The 15,168-nt window shown below is 41.2% G+C and overlaps 1 protein-coding gene across 8 annotated transcripts in view; it reads left to right on the top strand.

Annotated features, from left to right (window-relative positions):
* Positions 1-1,358: 1,358 nt before the first annotated feature.
* ADGRG6 (adhesion G protein-coupled receptor G6) overlaps positions 1,359-15,168 on the top strand; it is a 113,082-nt gene continuing 99,272 nt past the window's right edge. For 2 of the 8 annotated variants that reach the window (XM_056487222.1, XM_056487226.1), the window contains exons 1-2: positions 1,359-1,636; positions 7,036-7,136. In XM_056487222.1, coding sequence (XP_056343197.1) covers positions 1,635-1,636; positions 7,036-7,136 — 103 coding nt within the window. In that variant the 5' untranslated portion in view covers positions 1,359-1,634. Of the gene's footprint in view, positions 1,637-1,829; positions 2,109-2,236; positions 2,293-7,035; positions 7,137-15,168 lie in introns of those variants that run through there. The other 6 variants (XM_056487219.1, XM_056487224.1, XM_056487225.1 and 3 more) reach the window with 5 other exon arrangements.

Below are 15,168 nucleotides of genomic sequence, written 5' to 3'. Positions count from 1 at the left end.
GGAGAGAGAATAAAAATTGACCAGAATAAGTGAATATTAATGTTCAGTATAAAGTTCATGAAAAATTTATCGATTTCTTTTTTTTTTTTTTTTTAATGGGAGAACTGTTTGCTTTTAACTGCTGTTGCATGCTGATAACTTCATTGAATGATTCACTGTGCCAGGTCTTTTATTTCCCCCATCCTTCCTGATCCTGCCTGCTCAGATCCATGGAGTACTGCGAAAATTTGGGATTTCTCTGGTGACCTTTTGCTTTTCTATTTCTATAACTTCAATACTTTTCTACCTACCTGTAGTGCAGTCCCATGTCCTACAGATTTTAATGGAGCAAAGCAACTCATTATCATTAGCGAATGGTGCAAGCTATCATCCTCCGAGAACGCTACCCAGGAGCGAGGTGTGGACCAGCATTCTGTGGGAGCTGCACACCGCCTGGCACGCTTTAAAGTGGGTCAGAGCCGCATCACCTCCACCCACCCATCGTGTGTCCCTAGCGTGTTCTGCGCTTCAAAGGAAGCTGACACTCCAAGCGCCTTGGAGTCCGTGCCAGCAGCTCCGGGACACAGCGGGACAGTTTCTTTTCTTGAGGTGAGCAGGGGGAATCATGTGCGCTTCCCTCTGCTGTGTGCGGGGTATGCAGGGAGTGCAGGGTGTGCGGGGTGTGAAGTGTGTGCGGGGTGTGAAGTGTGTGCGGGGAGTGCGGAGTGTGCGGGGTGTGAAGTGTGTGCATGGAGTGCAGGGTGTGAAGTGTGTGCAGGGTGTGCATGGTGTGCAGGGTGTGAAGTGTGTGCAGGGTGTGCAGGGAGAGCAGGGTGTGAAGTGTGTGCGGGGAGTGCGGGGTGTGAAGTGTGTGCAGGGTGTGAAGTGTGTGCAGGGTGTGCATGGTGTGCAGGGAGTGCGGGGTGTGAAGTGTGTGCAGGGTGTGAAGTGTGTGCGGGGTGTGAAGTGTGTGCAGGGAGAGCAGGGTGTGAAGTGTGTGCGGGGTGCGCTCTTCCTCTGGCCCCGCTGACACGGGGATGCTCGAGGTGCTCCGTGCCCAGGGCGCTGTGCCCGGCAAGGACAGTGTCCCCAGGATGGAATCTTCTCAGAGGCGGCCCGTATCCTTTGCCTTGGCTCCGCGGGTACCATCTCCTGAGGGGTGCTCGGGGACTGCCCACCCGTGTCCCAGCCCCTAGGCAGCGAGCCGGGCCGCGGCACGGCCGTGCCAGCCGGGAAGGGGCCGTGCTGGGCTCCCTCTCCCCAAAGCGGAGCAGCTCCCGGGAGCAGCGCTCGGGGCTCGCCGGGCCCGTCCTGCCCCGGAGCGCAGTGGGCCGGACCGGACCGGGCCGGGGCCGCCACCTGACTGCGGGCAGAGGGAGCGGGCGGGGCGGCCCCTGCCCTCCGCGGGGGCGGCTTCCCTCCGCAGCGAAGTTTCCCCGAGTCGTGCAGAGAGAGAGGCAGGTCCCGCCGCGGCGCGGGGTGGGAGAAGCATCGCGGCGGAGGAGGAGCGGCTCGGCGCGGGCGTGGAAGAGAGGTGGGCAAGGAGCGATGACCTTTGCGAGGAGCCGGCGGGGGAGCGGGCCAGAGGCAGGGCGAGCGGCAGCGCGGGAGGATGGTTGCTGAGAGCCGGAGCAGAGCCGCCCCGTAATGCCACCATGTAAGTCTCTTGTCCGGCTCCGGGCGAGGCTGCGCTGCCGCCCGGGGCGCTGGGGCAGCGCCGAGAGCCCCGAGAGGAGCCCCGGGCGGAGCGGCAGGGCTTCCCCACCACCCGCACCAGGTGGTGAGTAATGTCAGGGCTGAGCCGCGCAGGTAGGTAGGGCTGGAGGAATGGGGAAACCGGGAAGTTTCAGGCCGGGAGCTCGGAGCAGGGCAGGGCTCTGCCCCGTGCGGGCTCCGTGTCCGTCGGCGGCTGTCCTGCCGGCTCCGGGCGGCCGCTGCCTTTGCAGGGCACCCTAACCCCGTCCTTAGACCGCTCTGGTGGATTTCCCCGTGCCTGCGGACGAGTAGCGAGACACTTGGCCGCGCTGGCCGCCCGCCCTGGGCGGCGGTGCCCCCGCATCCGCCCGGCCCCGCTCTCCGGCTCGGGGCCGCTCACGTCGAGGAGCCTGGCACCACGGGCAGCCTTCCAGGTGAGGCGCCAGCAGCAGCAGGGAAAAAGCAGGGGAAGGCAGAGGGAGGGCAGGGCGAGCTTCGCAAAGCATCCGCAGCCCCGCCGCGCCTCGGGCTCCCCCTCCTGCCCCCCTCCGCCAGCCCCCGGCCGCGCAGTGCCCTGCCCCGGGATATTCCTCCTTTGCTGACCGCCCCTCGCCGAAGGTAAGGCGCTGAGGTCTGGGGTTAGGCGTTCACAGCCGGGAGCACAGCCCGGGGATGCTCCCCGGGGGATCGGTGCAAGTGAAAAGGGCAGGGGCTTCTCACACCGGCGGCAAATTAGGGCAGGAATCAGGAGTTCCTGAAGATTTAGTGTTGCGGTGCCACAGGGAAACAGCAGATTTGTTGCCTGCAAGTGGGAAAAGTTCCCTTTGAAAGGAAACACAAGGGACTTAGATGGATCTGATAGGGCTGCTACTGTTTAAGTTAAAAGGCAGTGTCTTTTTTTTTTTTTTTTTCCTTCTCTTTTGATGAGCAGGAGGGCGTTTTCAAAGCCGGCTGTAAGAATAATTAGGAACAAGTAGTGCTTAACAAAATGAAAGTCTTAAGGGGTATTGTGTAATTAATCTTTCACGACATTCATGTACTACAGTTTAAAGCAATGATTTCAAAGCTAAAATCAACTTCTCTATTAATCCTAGGGAACAAAAGTGTGAGTTGCAATAATCTTTCACTTGCTGTTCCACTTCGGAGTATTAAGTTTAAAATATTTTTGTTTATAATCTATGTGAGAAAAAATTGTGAAATTGATGTTATCTTTCTTTTAATTTCAAAGTGTCAGCAACATTTTTCCTTAATGGCTTTAGACAAATCAAAGACTGAACTCAAGTCAGCGTGCCTGAGGCAGAATTCACATCCTACTCCAGGGAACTTTTGACAAAGTTTTTAACTCAGAAAATGGTATATTCAAATCTGTATTGCATGTTTTGGGATGGAAATGAAATGCTCCAGCATTATTCACATTTTGTGTGTGTTGTCCTGCAGAGCTGTATATTCCCTAAAAGGCGATGCTGTTTTGTCTGCTAGCTGGCTGCTGGCATGTAGAGTAGTTGGATGTAGCAAAACTCCCAGTAATTCCATCTTGAACTGTGTCAAGTTACTATCCATTTATGGTTTAGATAATTTACATGTCTATTTTGCTCTTCTGGAATGAATTGTGAATAAGCTCATTGTCTCCCTATGTTATAGGAAATGAAAGTAGCTGTGGATAGACTGGACTGAATTGGTAGCTAGAGTGCATAGCTGGTCATGTCACACAGTGTCTACACTGGGATATGCAAGTACATAGAAAAATTACAACTTCAGAAAAATCTGACTCCATGAAAGGCCAAAACCTTCAAAAAACCCAAAAAATTAAGAGGGATTGCTGGTTTTAGACTGCATCCATCTGTAGTAGACATACTCCTACCATAGGTGTCCTAATAATTTCCACATACGTTGGGTAAAATGCTTTGGTTCTGTGACAATCTAGAGTGCTTTCTTCAGAGCTGCTATTGTGTTACCAGCTGGGGACAGAACAGGGCTTTTTCACTTAAACTGATACAAAATAGAGAAGAACACTCACTATGAATGGTGTTCAGCAATTTTTATGTAACACAAAGACTGAAATAATCCATATCTATTCTGGGATCTTTGTTGCACATCCATCCCTTTGTTACAAGGTCCATCCCTTTGCCTGCCTAAATTCCTGGTGTGTTTTACTACAATGCTGTTCTGATATCCATTCCCTGTGCTGTAAATGAAAGAACACATCTTTTTAATACTATTTAAAAAGAACACAAGGCCATAGAGGTCTCTTGGGCCATCAAACCAGTGCTGTCAGGGGACCATATCATTCCTTGATAAGCTGTAAAGAAGCCCAGAACCATTTGCTGATTTTTCTATTGAATTATATATTGTTTGTATTCATTTCTAGATGTAGATTAACACTAGTAACCAAGAAAAAGAACCTTAGAATAAATATGGTAGTACTAAGAGGTGAATAGTATCTGCAACTATGTTGTGCTTATTTAAAGCCTGAGAAGTATTTATCAGTTATTACAACTCCTTATCATAATTGTCTGAAATGTCAAATTATAAAAATAACAGGGATGGATTTTGTTGTGGAAGAAGCCTTTTTGTTGGCAATGTGTTATCTGACTTCCATCCCTGACAACTTCTTGTGTGGGCAGGAGTGTTAAGCATCACAGTGTAAGGCCATGAGAAGTCAGCTTTCTGAATTTTGACTTTTTGTCTCTGCAAGATCCTGGGAACATATAACTGATTTCCTCACTAATTTATAGCACTCAACTAGTGGTTATGCTTTGTAAGACAGTCCTGTCCAAAAGAAACAGATCTGACTCATGGTGCCCACATTAGTGGAGTGTTTTGGTAGCACGCACTTCTGTCTTCAATCCTGTCAGAGTTTGATAAACTTTTTTCTTGTCAACTGAGATGAGGTGATATAAAGAGAATTGTTATGGCCTTCAACGGTGGAGAGTGTAAGTGGAGAAGACAGTTTGCTATTTTTTATATATTTGCTTCTTTATTTTGGTGGAAAATTGTGTATTTTTTAATAACAATTATGTAATTATCTAGCTTTTTACTCTGGGGAAAAGTCTTTGTAGCTACTCCTTTCTGCCTTATTGTTTGCATTTATTTATGCTCTGCTCTGTTGCTGCTTATCCGTGTTCTTGAAATCTTTCTTGACTAGCACTTTTTACATGGGTGAGGAAACAAACTATCACCTTGGAGTGACATGGAGTACTGATTTGCAAGCATTACCACAATGCAAGTAAACAGTAACAAATAGAAATTGGCCAAATTAAATACCTCTTTCAGACTAACACAGAATTGCATGTTCTTTCAAAAAGGCATTCACACCAGACCTAAGCAGCAGAAGCTTGTAATGTTATTTTTCCTTGAGTACCTCAAATGTGGTGTCTTTGATTATCTAGTTATTAAATGAACAAAAAAGTTCGTCTGAGCTCACAGAGGTAGCAAAAGTGGCAATACAGACAATTTATCAGTTTGATGAAAATCAACACAGATTTAATCTGATTTAGTAAAAAATTATTTGATTCCTAATCTGGTATCTGTTAACTGTAATTGCTCAAAACAAAACAGCAACAAAAACCAGCAATGCAACTGCTTCTACAGGTTTCCATTGGTAGATTAAGCAGCAGGATGCCATGTATTTCATTATATTATAAATTCTCCTGTAGGAACAGGAAAATTCTTTTATATCTCTGGTATGTCATGCTGTTAGCCCCAACCTTTCCATTTCCCCACTCTGTGGGGCCTTATGTTCTTGCATGTGTGTGTAAGTGCTTTCAAGTCTGCAAAGGACTTCTGTTCAAACTCAGTTTTCTAAATTAATATTAAAGGTATTGTGGATTTATGAATTATATACATTGGAAAGTAACCATTCCAAAACCTCAGCTTTCTGTTGTCTGAGATTTTGGTAGGGATTTTTGGATCACTAAGTTGAAGGACAATAATTCCATTGTTCGATAATCCAGTTATTTTGTATGTCTGACTTCATCAAAGAGATTCTTGTGTTTCGGAGCCCCATGTTTTCTGAGCTTGTCTTCAACACTTGTTAAGTTTGACTTAACAATATCTCAGAAAAAATAAATCTGCTTCAGATTCCTAATTTGATACGACTACCCACAAAGAACTGAACCTCTTTTGTAATCAGATACCTGTGCTGTGTAACACTGCACTCAAGGGAAGCCTAACTGATCACAGCAGTCTGCTGAAGTGCCATTTACCTGGGCCCATTGGCATCTAGCCCACAGGAGTGCTTTGATGAATTATTATTATTAAAGCTGAAATATTACTTTTTCCTTTACAGTGGTTTATCTTGCTGCATTGGTTTCCACTTGGAGAATAAACAGGTGCTTACACTGGAAAAGTTTTTATATTTGCCCCCCGCTTTTGCTGTGGGGCTTGCAGCAATATCTATGGAGCAGAAGGAAAAGTTTTGTCCTTATGTGTACCTCAGTATAGGCAGATAATATCTTACTGAACAAAAACTAGCTATCATCACCTCTCCTATCATCAATATGAGAGGAAGGAGTTGGTCAAAATAATGTGGGTTGTATTTCGCTACTTGTTACTTCCTTTTGCTTGCTGCTAAGAATTGTTGAATAAAATGAGATGTGAATGCAGTGGAACACCATTCATTTTGGGTGCATGGTTAAAGGTCTGAATAAATTTATTAAGAGTTTTGCTTCCTGTTCTGCCCAAAGTGGAGGAAACATTTTGGTTTAACCGTTAAATATCCTCTAGGCTTTAGGGGAAAGGAAACTAACTTCAAGCTATAATTGATAGAGGCTTTTCTATAACTGCATTTATTTTATTAAATAATCAGGATGTCCCTGACTTCTCTGGCAGCACAGATAAGCTCCTAGATTTTGGCAAGGAAAGTTTCAGGATTTTCATAAAAGTTGTCAGCAGAAAATATCATGGCTGTCAAAACATTAGAACTGAAATATGGAAAGCCTTGTTAAGAGCAGAGGCAAATTTTCATCTACCATCTTTATTTAGTTAATTACAAATATGTATATATTATGGATAATTAAATATAATAAATGTGTTTATATGTGTAAATTTTCATATTAAAAAAACCCCTACAACTTAACTCTTTCAGAGTGTGCTTCTTGTTTCTTTTACTAAAATATCACCCACACATCTATCTGATTAGAAGGACAATGCTGACCAGTCTTCCATTTTGCTGTCTGCTAAGAACCAGACAATATAATTTCTGACCCTTTTTAGCACACTTTTGTCTCCATTTAAGCAATACTAGGACCATCCATAATTGTCACTACTTTATTTACTTCAAGTTACTAGTTGGACTACCAACAGTCTTCCTCATTTTCTTGTCTTGTAAAACTCCCTGAATTCTTTTCTTTTTTCCTTCAGGATGTCTCATGTAAGTGAAATGTGGTGCTATCACTGGAAATGGAAGCTGCAGCACTATCTCTGCTTGTTTACCACGTATATTATATGCATGCAGCAAGCAGGTAAGTTAGCAATGTATCTTCTTGCATAAATAAATGATCTAGGAGCCAAAGTTTTAATGATCAAGGATTATGCTTATGTATGGCTCAATTCTGAATTCTATATGCATGAAATACAATATAACACTTAGATGAAAGTGATACAGTATGATCACTATTTGTGATTTTATAGCTTGGGTCCTGTGGTCTGCTACTGCTGAATTTTCTTTTTGCCATTTTTACAGTTTTTCTGTTATTTAAATGATAATTTTTTTTTCCTTTGAATTTCTTCTTTGAATTCTTTCATTCTGTTTTTTTCTTTGCTTTTATCTTGTTAATGCCTGCCTCTTTTGAATATCTTCTTGTTGTTTAAATTCTGTGGGTAATCATGTAGTTCTTCTATTTTCCACAGTACTGTTTGTGCCTGCAGATTGTGTATTTAATAACCCTTCACTATAGTTCAAAGTTGTAGAATACCTGTAGTGTGCTCATTATTTTTAAAAACTTTTATGTCTCAAATAATAGAAATATTTCTTAGCAAAGTATATGCAAGTTATATGTAAGAAAACTGTACACTGTAAAGAACCATCAGTTTAAACTTGATGTGGTGACACTTCAGCACAGCGTAATGTAACATTCTGACTGTTTTCTTTAAACATATGAATGAGAGAATTCATTTAGTAAATTTCTTGTCCTAATCACTAGAGTGCAAATTATTTTAGGAGATCCAGCTGCTTTTCTGGAAAAATAGATGTCTGGAGTTTATTCTGGAGCATGTGAAAATTTTGGAGCAGCTTGTGGTGCCCAGCTAACTTTGTATCAGATGGGTGGTTTTGCTTTGACAGGCTTGCCATTGGAAAAATTATTGTTTATATATAGAAGGACTTCTAACTTCTTTGGTAATGTTTCTTTTTTTTAAAAAAAGTGCTTTTTAAACTTTTTGAACTTACACTTTTTTTGTTAGAGACAAAACAATGTTGTTGCTGTGCAGTAGCACTTTCCATGTTCATGTCACTTTAATAGGTGTTTTCCATTTCCATTAAACTGTAGCCAGGAACACATTTAGGACCTGCTCTCACCTGTGGCTCCATTGCTGATGGATTTTGTTTCCCCAAGTTCCTGGCCAATGCTTGATCTTGGGCTGTGCAGCTGCCATTCTTAGCACAAAGTAAATCAGCAAAACCTCCTCCAATTTACATCTGCTGTGTGCTGTTACCTGGTGACTAGAACATTAGGATGCCAAAATTATTATCCTTTGCTGATTCCTCCTCATAACAAGTAGTTGATAACTGAAAGTGCAGGTGACACAGCAGCCTAAGCCCCGTGAGCCAGAAGGTTCCAGCCAGGGTGCTGTGAGAAAGCCAGCCACAAACTCACCATGCATTCAGCTAATGGCAGCACACCATGGCTAGCAGGTCAAAAGCCCTGTGCCAAACTCCAAGATACACTTCTATAAAATCATATATGCCCCTGGATAACCTCCTCATGAATGAAATTATTGGTGCCATTGGATTGGTAAAAGCAGCCGGTGTTCCAGTCTCAAGCATCCCTGTGGAGGCTTTTCTTATCTTGCCTCAGCAGGAATAGATTTGAAATCTTCAGAACTGTCAATAAATGGAAAAGATATTTCCCTGTCTGCCTGAATAATAAGCAGATGAATAAGGTACACTGGAAATGCCCAGGTTCTGTAGACAGATGTTTGCTGTTCAGCAGTGGAAGAGATGATAGGCAGTCTGCTGTTAATACTTGACTGAAATGAAAATAAGACATTTACCTTTACAAGAACCTGTCATTTGGCAGTACTTGCCTGTAGACCCTCAGGGTTCATATTTCTTTTAATGTTGATGTAAAAGCATAGGTTATGCTGCAAAATGGAGTCTTTTCATCTGCCTTTTCTAATAGAGCAAGACTGACAAAGCGAGAAACACTGCTGCTCCTGCATTTTTTATTTCATGTTCCTAAAAGGTATTGGTCACTTTGGCTGTGGATTCATATGGTATTCATAATCTCTCTGGCAGCTTAAGCTTGACTGAATTTACAGTAGAAATCTCATAAAAGCCTGACATTCATCCAGATTCTCTAGTGAGCTTTAAGCTTAGAAAGCTATTGGTGCTTAGTAAGCTTTGTCCAGAGGAGGTTACATACAAGCAAGGGATTAAGATCATCAGGTCCAGGTTTTATGGATTATTTAAAGGGCTTTTTATAAGGATAAAGATATCCATCACACTGTGACATGGAAAAATGCAAAAGTAATAATTTTATAGTTTTTTTTTGAGAAAAACTACAATACTGGGCCTGCTTTCAGGAACAAAGCTTGGGAGAGGAATTACACAGCAGAAAACAGAACAGGAGCAGGATGGTCAGTGGGAAAAATGTTCAGCCACAAATTGGTAAGGTCCTGACAAGCAGGTGCACGAGTGGAGTGCAATCCAAAAATATAGGTCTGATACCTCACATAATCAATGGATGGATTGTGACATTTGAAACAGAAAGAAATTATTAACAGGGAAAAAAATAGATAAAAATATAACACGTACTTTAGTTAAAATCTAAGCAGCCATAAGGGTTTGGGTACACTGGCATCAGGTCATGTGTTGTGGGTGAAGTTACTGCACAGCTCAGTTAGTAACTTGTCAGGGTTCCACTCCTGTCTGAGGTAGATGTCCCTGTTGGTCTGTGTGGGTCACTGAGCTGTGCCTCAGTTTCCCTGTGATGAGTATGTCTCACCTCTCTTGTAAACAGCTTGCCTGTCTTCCAGTGAAAGGGCTGCATAGGAGCTGAGATGTTAGAATGGAGGTGGTTTAAACAGAATTAGTTAAATCTGCTTTTATAGGAGACTCAAATGTTTCTAACCTTTTGTGTGTATGTACATTTCATTGGTTTCAGAGAGCCCAGAAGAGAACAAATGGAATGAACAGAGTTCTAGAAAACATAACTAATGAAGGCAGACAGAAAGAACTAAGAATTTTTGGTCTATAATAGGCAGAAGAGGGAATGGATATGAACTGAGAATATTTTAGGAGGTAGGTGCAGTGGGAAGGGCTAGACTGATCTTTTCAGGCAGTTGAAAGGGCAAAAAAAATGGGCTTAAATTACAGCAGGATAAATGAGGGATAAATAAATCTTATCAGAAGGTTTGGATAGCAGTGAAATATGATGTCAAGAAAGACTGGGAAATCCCAGTCCCTGGGAATGTATGGTAATATCTACCAGAAATGGTTTAGATCTACAGCCCTCTTTCCCTGGGGCTGAGAAATACATTACATAATTTCCAAACTTCCCTAATATCTATAGTCCTTTCTTAATCATTCTCCTGTAGAATCTCTTTTAGTTAAAAATCTGGGAAATGAGGAGACCCTTTGGAAATTTCACGTCTTGGAATATGACAGTGCTTTTGCTGTGCCTAAAAAATTGTCTTGGTGTTTGTGCTGTCACAATGGCTTCAATTAATCTGACATCAGCATTTCAGTATGGAAAGGAAGAATTGGTTGCTTCAGGTGTGTGTAACCCCACAAAAACGTTCAGTTTAATCCCCACCTTGCTTTTTTGCTCTTCTGTTGTCATAATAAAATGTCTATTGTTTCAATATTGTGCTGTCTTTTGGAGTTGTCTACACTCTCTGTGGTAACTCAGGAGCAGAACTGCAGTTTTCTCAGTGACCTTAAATGCAGATTGCAGTGTGCATAAATATTTTCCAGTCTAGTTTTTGAGTGTCTTCTCAGCACTGGACTTTCAGAGTTTTGAACACTTGAACATTTGAGGAGATGGCAACATCTTCGTAAGATTTTTCACTTTCTTATGTCATTAAGAGGCTTTTAATTACATAAGAGTCAATAAATATTCTAAGTTTTGACTGCTGTGCAATCATATTTAGTTTTACTGAGAATGTGAAAAATATTTATTTTAGTGAAGCCATGAGGACATCTGTAATTCTTATGACACTATTTCTGCATTATGCCCCATGCTGATATTATCACAAAATGACTGTGACTGTAGGTAATGCCAGAATGAGCATTTGTCCTTTTAGTCGTACATCAGTAAAGTGCACTGATGTCTGTAGTCACATTTCCATGTCCTCAGAGAAGTTTAATCAATTCTCAGCAGCTCACCAAAGTGTAAATTTCAATTCTGTTGCAGCCCCTGGACTCTTAATTTTAGTGGTGACTCAAAGCGAAATTTCATGCTGTATTTAATTAATAAAAAAACAACACAAAACAAAAAAACCCTGAAGGCAAGTCCTTCACCCACATGTCTGATGGTGGTGATCCACAATCTAAGATCATCTTTGTCTGTTATGCCCCTTAATTGTGTCTGTAGATAAAGGAGTGGTTAAAGTCCTCCCTTGTTTACGGGAGTATTTCAGAGGGAATCTGTGGGTTCAGAAGCCTAATGAGAGATGGGAGCTCAGCATGGGAAGGATTGCTCATGCCACCAGCACTAGCAGCAAGAGTTGGTGACACAGTGCAAATGGATTGGGCTTTATCTGGCACAGCCAAGTCAGGAAATGTGGTTTTTTCACCATGGATCTCAAGCTGCCTACTCCAGACAGGGGCCAAAGATCCTATCAGCAGGCAACTGATGAAGTGGTTGTCAGCACATTCCCTTATCTTCCTCTTTCTTACCATGTGCAGAGCAAGAACCCAAGTGCCAACATTAACCCAGTCAGGCAGCACAATCCTCACGTACAGCAGGGGGTTTTATAAAGTTTCATAAAGTTGTTGCTGGTGCCTTGTCAAACTCTTCTTGTGGCATCCCAGGGGTGGGAAGGGGTGTGCATTTATTGCTGAGCAGGGTAAATGTGACTGATAGTTCTGTCCCTGACTCAGGCATGGAAATTCTTATTTCTTAAAGTTGTGGAAAAAATCAGGAAATTTAAAAAGTTTGGAAAAAGTATTCAATCTGGCAGTCTCTTTCCTTACAGAGGCATACATAAATCATGAGTAATTGAGAGATTAGTCAGAAGAAATCTATGTATTTAATGAATAGCTCCAAGGTTTTTTTATTCTTTCCTCTTTCTCTGTCGGGTTTAGTTTTCTTTTTTATATTTTAATTTAGCTTAAACAAAACATATCATAAACTATCCCTTTTATGTTCTGTTTAATATCTAAATTTTTGCTGGCTTGAGGCATGTATTTAGAATTTTTGTTCAAACAAATCTTGCAGAGAAAAAGTTGCTAGTCAGCTTTCTTGTATTTCCCCTAGTTGACAGTTTGTTAATATAAAAGTAAATTACTGTTGAAATGAATTTCACAGGAACCTGCCTTTCATTATTGCTGTTTACTTTTTTTAGCTATAATCTTTTGATGATGCTGATAATTCTTTTTCACTTAAATGTTTCAACCTCATTGCATTAACCATGACAATACTGCCTTAAAAGCACAGTGATTTTTTTTTCCCCCTCCTCTGATATGCCCTCACAGTCAAACCAATATGGAATGTGCTCAGGCATTTCTGAGCTGACTACAACCTCATTGTGCAGGGTCTCTGCACTCCTTTATTAGGACAAAGGCCAAATAATATACCTCTCTATAAAGAATATACCTTCAAAGGAAGAGCAGCCTGTCACAGAAGGTTCAACCTTTATGACCTACAGTGTTTTAGTACCTGTTTACAAATTATTTTTGCCTCATTTTCTCTGTTCACTGTTAGAAATTAAAAAACATAGCCAACAAAAGCTTGAACCTTTGTCAATGCTCTTTATCACAACACAAGTACCTACCTCAGCAGTATATCCAAAAATAGGCCCAAGATGATTTGTGGCCATCTGGACTGTGCTTTACAAAAGGCTTCCCTGATAGAGGTTATTATGTGAAAAAATATTTTTAATGTATTTGTCAGTTGCTCTCAATAAAGTGAATGAAAATTTTAGAACAAAATGCGTTTCTCTCTTATTAAAAACCTGAAGTCTTTGTGAAAGCTGCTTTTTTTCTCCTGTGGATTACTAATGTGAGAAGCATTGCATAATGAAGTAGTGAAGGTGTTAACTAGAAATAGAAGTTTTCCAGGTAAAAGTTCCTAGCCTAAAAGTCTAGCAGTTGTCTGATGTGCATTTCAATATGTATCACAATTAATACTGAGTAATTGAAATAGTTGATTTAATATCCCAATGGACCTTTTAGAAGTGAGTGATTGCCACTGTAAAGTCAGCATTTCTCAAGTGATCAGAAGGGCTGATCTTGCAGATTTAAGATGCCTATTTTAATGTCTATGATTATTTTTGCTAGGGCATAGTAATTGTTTACTTAGTGGGATTGCTTAAGTATTTTGCACAAGGTGTACCATGTGATGCTTGCTAGATCGAGGCCTCACTTGTCACCTTCTGATAAATAAATGTTAAAGTTTGCTTTTTCACACAACCACAACACAGAGATGTCCAAGATAGATATACAGTACTGAAATGAAGGAAAACATATACGAGGTTACATATACAAGGTTTATTTTTCAAGTATCTGGGGGATGAAAAAAAGTGAGGGAATTGTAGCTACAATCTAGTAAGGTACTCACCTGAAAAGTTACATTCTTTGTTAAGACTGTGTGTGAAAAACATCTGAATAAATTATTCACATAATCTGTTTCTGAATTTCTTTCATCGTGGAAGAGAAAAATATCTCTTCTGTGGGAGGAAAATAAAGTATTTTAGCTATAAGGCTGTGAAGATTTTCTACTGAGTTAACAAAAATATTAAATAATGGTAAGTTACATCAGAGAAGTACATCCCTTACTGTAATATGTTGAACCAAAACTACTTTTCCTGCCCTAGATATGATAATACAAGCATGCATATCAAGGGAAGGGAGAGTTTTGCAGAAACCCCTCTTGTTTTGTCTGGTTTCAGTGCTTGTTGGTCTACTCAGTTCCTGTAAATGACAGACTAGGCTCTAACTCTCACTGCAGTACAGGAAAATTAAGTGTATAATTCAGAGTTAGAAGTCTGCCTGTGTAGTCTGGCCTCCAGATATCTATCACACAAGTCAGTTTTAATTGCTGTCTCTGAAAAGATCAAGCCACTTTCCACTCTAAACCCAACTCCAGTAGTTTTTGGTACCACTATGAACTTGCATTCTTATTTTCTGATCTTTCATGCTGGAGATTTTGGGGAGTTTTTTGGTTTATTTTTCCCCTATTGTCTGGAGCCACAGCTGCTTGAACAGTATGTTGACTGTTTTCAATTCGTTAGTTGGAAACAATTTTGCTGATTGTTCTCAAGATTTCAGCTCCCAGAGATGTTTACCAATTTCTATTCTGTGAATTTCCTTTTCAGCAACTTCTGGACATCTTTTCAGTTATTTACTGGTTTCTCCAAATTCTAGCATAGCAAATAGTCAAATTTGACAGTGGTAACTGAGATTGCACAATCCTTTAAAATTACTGCTCTAGTAATTAAGGTGTAAGACAGTTAATATTGTATGAAGTGTCAGCATGGCATATTTTCAGAGAAATTTATGTTTGAAAGTTCTTGTAGACTGAAAAAGTGTGTATTGGAAAATAATTTAATCAAAGAGTGACAAAAAGTTAGTTCCTATTTTTGAAACCGTTTTTCTTCTGCATATCCCCAATGCAGTCCAACTGTCTCCCAGTACACTGTGAAACAACAGTTTTGGGCTTTTTTTCCAAACTAAATACCTGCAAGAGCTTGTAGGGTAGACCCATGAAAAGACTGTCACACAGCTAATGTAATTTTTGAAAGGATACAATGCAATCACATTTTTTTCTGGTTCCAGCTTTTTCACTCATGAATGTGCTTCTAACGGGTGTCAGACAGAAAGCTGCAACTCTCTGTCTAGAACAGAGTTTGTTTTGTTCAGATGCATGCTCTGGCTTCTCAGAGCCCTTTTAATTAGGAACTGTGCAGTGACAAATCCATACTATGAACTCCAGGCATTTTTTAATCAGAACTTGCTTTTTAGGTGGAGAGAAAGACCTCATGGTGGAAGTTATCACAGAGGCATTTGTACAAGTGACCCAATCCTCTGTGACTTTTTTTAAAGTGTGAGGGCAACTGTTTTTTCTCATTGTCTTGAATTTACAGGAAAAGTCTATAAATGGGTTTAAATTT

This window comes from Oenanthe melanoleuca, chromosome 3 (assembly GCF_029582105.1).
Source record: "Oenanthe melanoleuca isolate GR-GAL-2019-014 chromosome 3, OMel1.0, whole genome shotgun sequence".
NCBI classification, from domain to species: domain Eukaryota; kingdom Metazoa; phylum Chordata; class Aves; order Passeriformes; family Muscicapidae; genus Oenanthe; species Oenanthe melanoleuca.
The sequence above is the reverse complement of the archived record's forward strand: the minus strand, read 5'-3'. Positions and strand labels throughout refer to the sequence as shown.